The sequence below is a fragment of the Pygoscelis adeliae genome, unplaced genomic scaffold (assembly GCF_000699105.1).
Source record: "Pygoscelis adeliae isolate BGI_AS28 unplaced genomic scaffold, ASM69910v1 Scaffold294, whole genome shotgun sequence".
In the NCBI taxonomy this organism is placed as follows: Eukaryota; Metazoa; Chordata; class Aves; order Sphenisciformes; family Spheniscidae; genus Pygoscelis; species Pygoscelis adeliae.
The window spans coordinates 1281019-1281377 of NW_008824722.1; the positions used below are offsets into that span (position 1 = coordinate 1281019).

General features: G+C 71.3%; 1 protein-coding gene across 1 annotated transcript in view; it reads left to right on the forward strand.

Moving 5' to 3' along the window:
- PPRC1 (peroxisome proliferator-activated receptor gamma, coactivator-related 1) overlaps positions 1–359 on the forward strand; it is a 9690-nt gene that overhangs the window by 2299 nt on the left and 7032 nt on the right. Inside the window, exon 5 of the mRNA XM_009323294.1 lies at positions 8–356. Coding sequence (XP_009321569.1) covers positions 8–356 — 349 coding nt within the window. The remainder of the gene's footprint in view (positions 1–7; positions 357–359) is intronic.

Genomic DNA, 359 nt, shown 5'->3' on the forward strand with positions numbered 1-359 from the left:
CGAGCAGGCACCGCGGCCCCGGGGCAGGCCCCGGAGCACGGCAGGGGCCTCCCTGCCTGAGAAAGCACAGCAGGAGCTGCAGAAGGAGCCGGCGCTAGAAATGGTGAGCGTAGCCCCAGAGAAGGCTGAGACCGTGGTGCCTCCAGAGAAGACCGCACCAAATGCAGAGGAGCCGCCAGCCGTGGCGCGTCCTGGCCCGGCAGACCAGGCTGAGGGTGACGGGGATGCGCAGCCGGCTGTCAGACAGGGCAGCGGGGACTCAGAGGCTGCTTCTCCTCTCTCGGAGCGAGGTGTGGGGCTGCAGCCCCCCCAGAGCCTGCCGGTGGCGGAGCCGCGCGAGGGCCTGCCCAAGGGAGGCC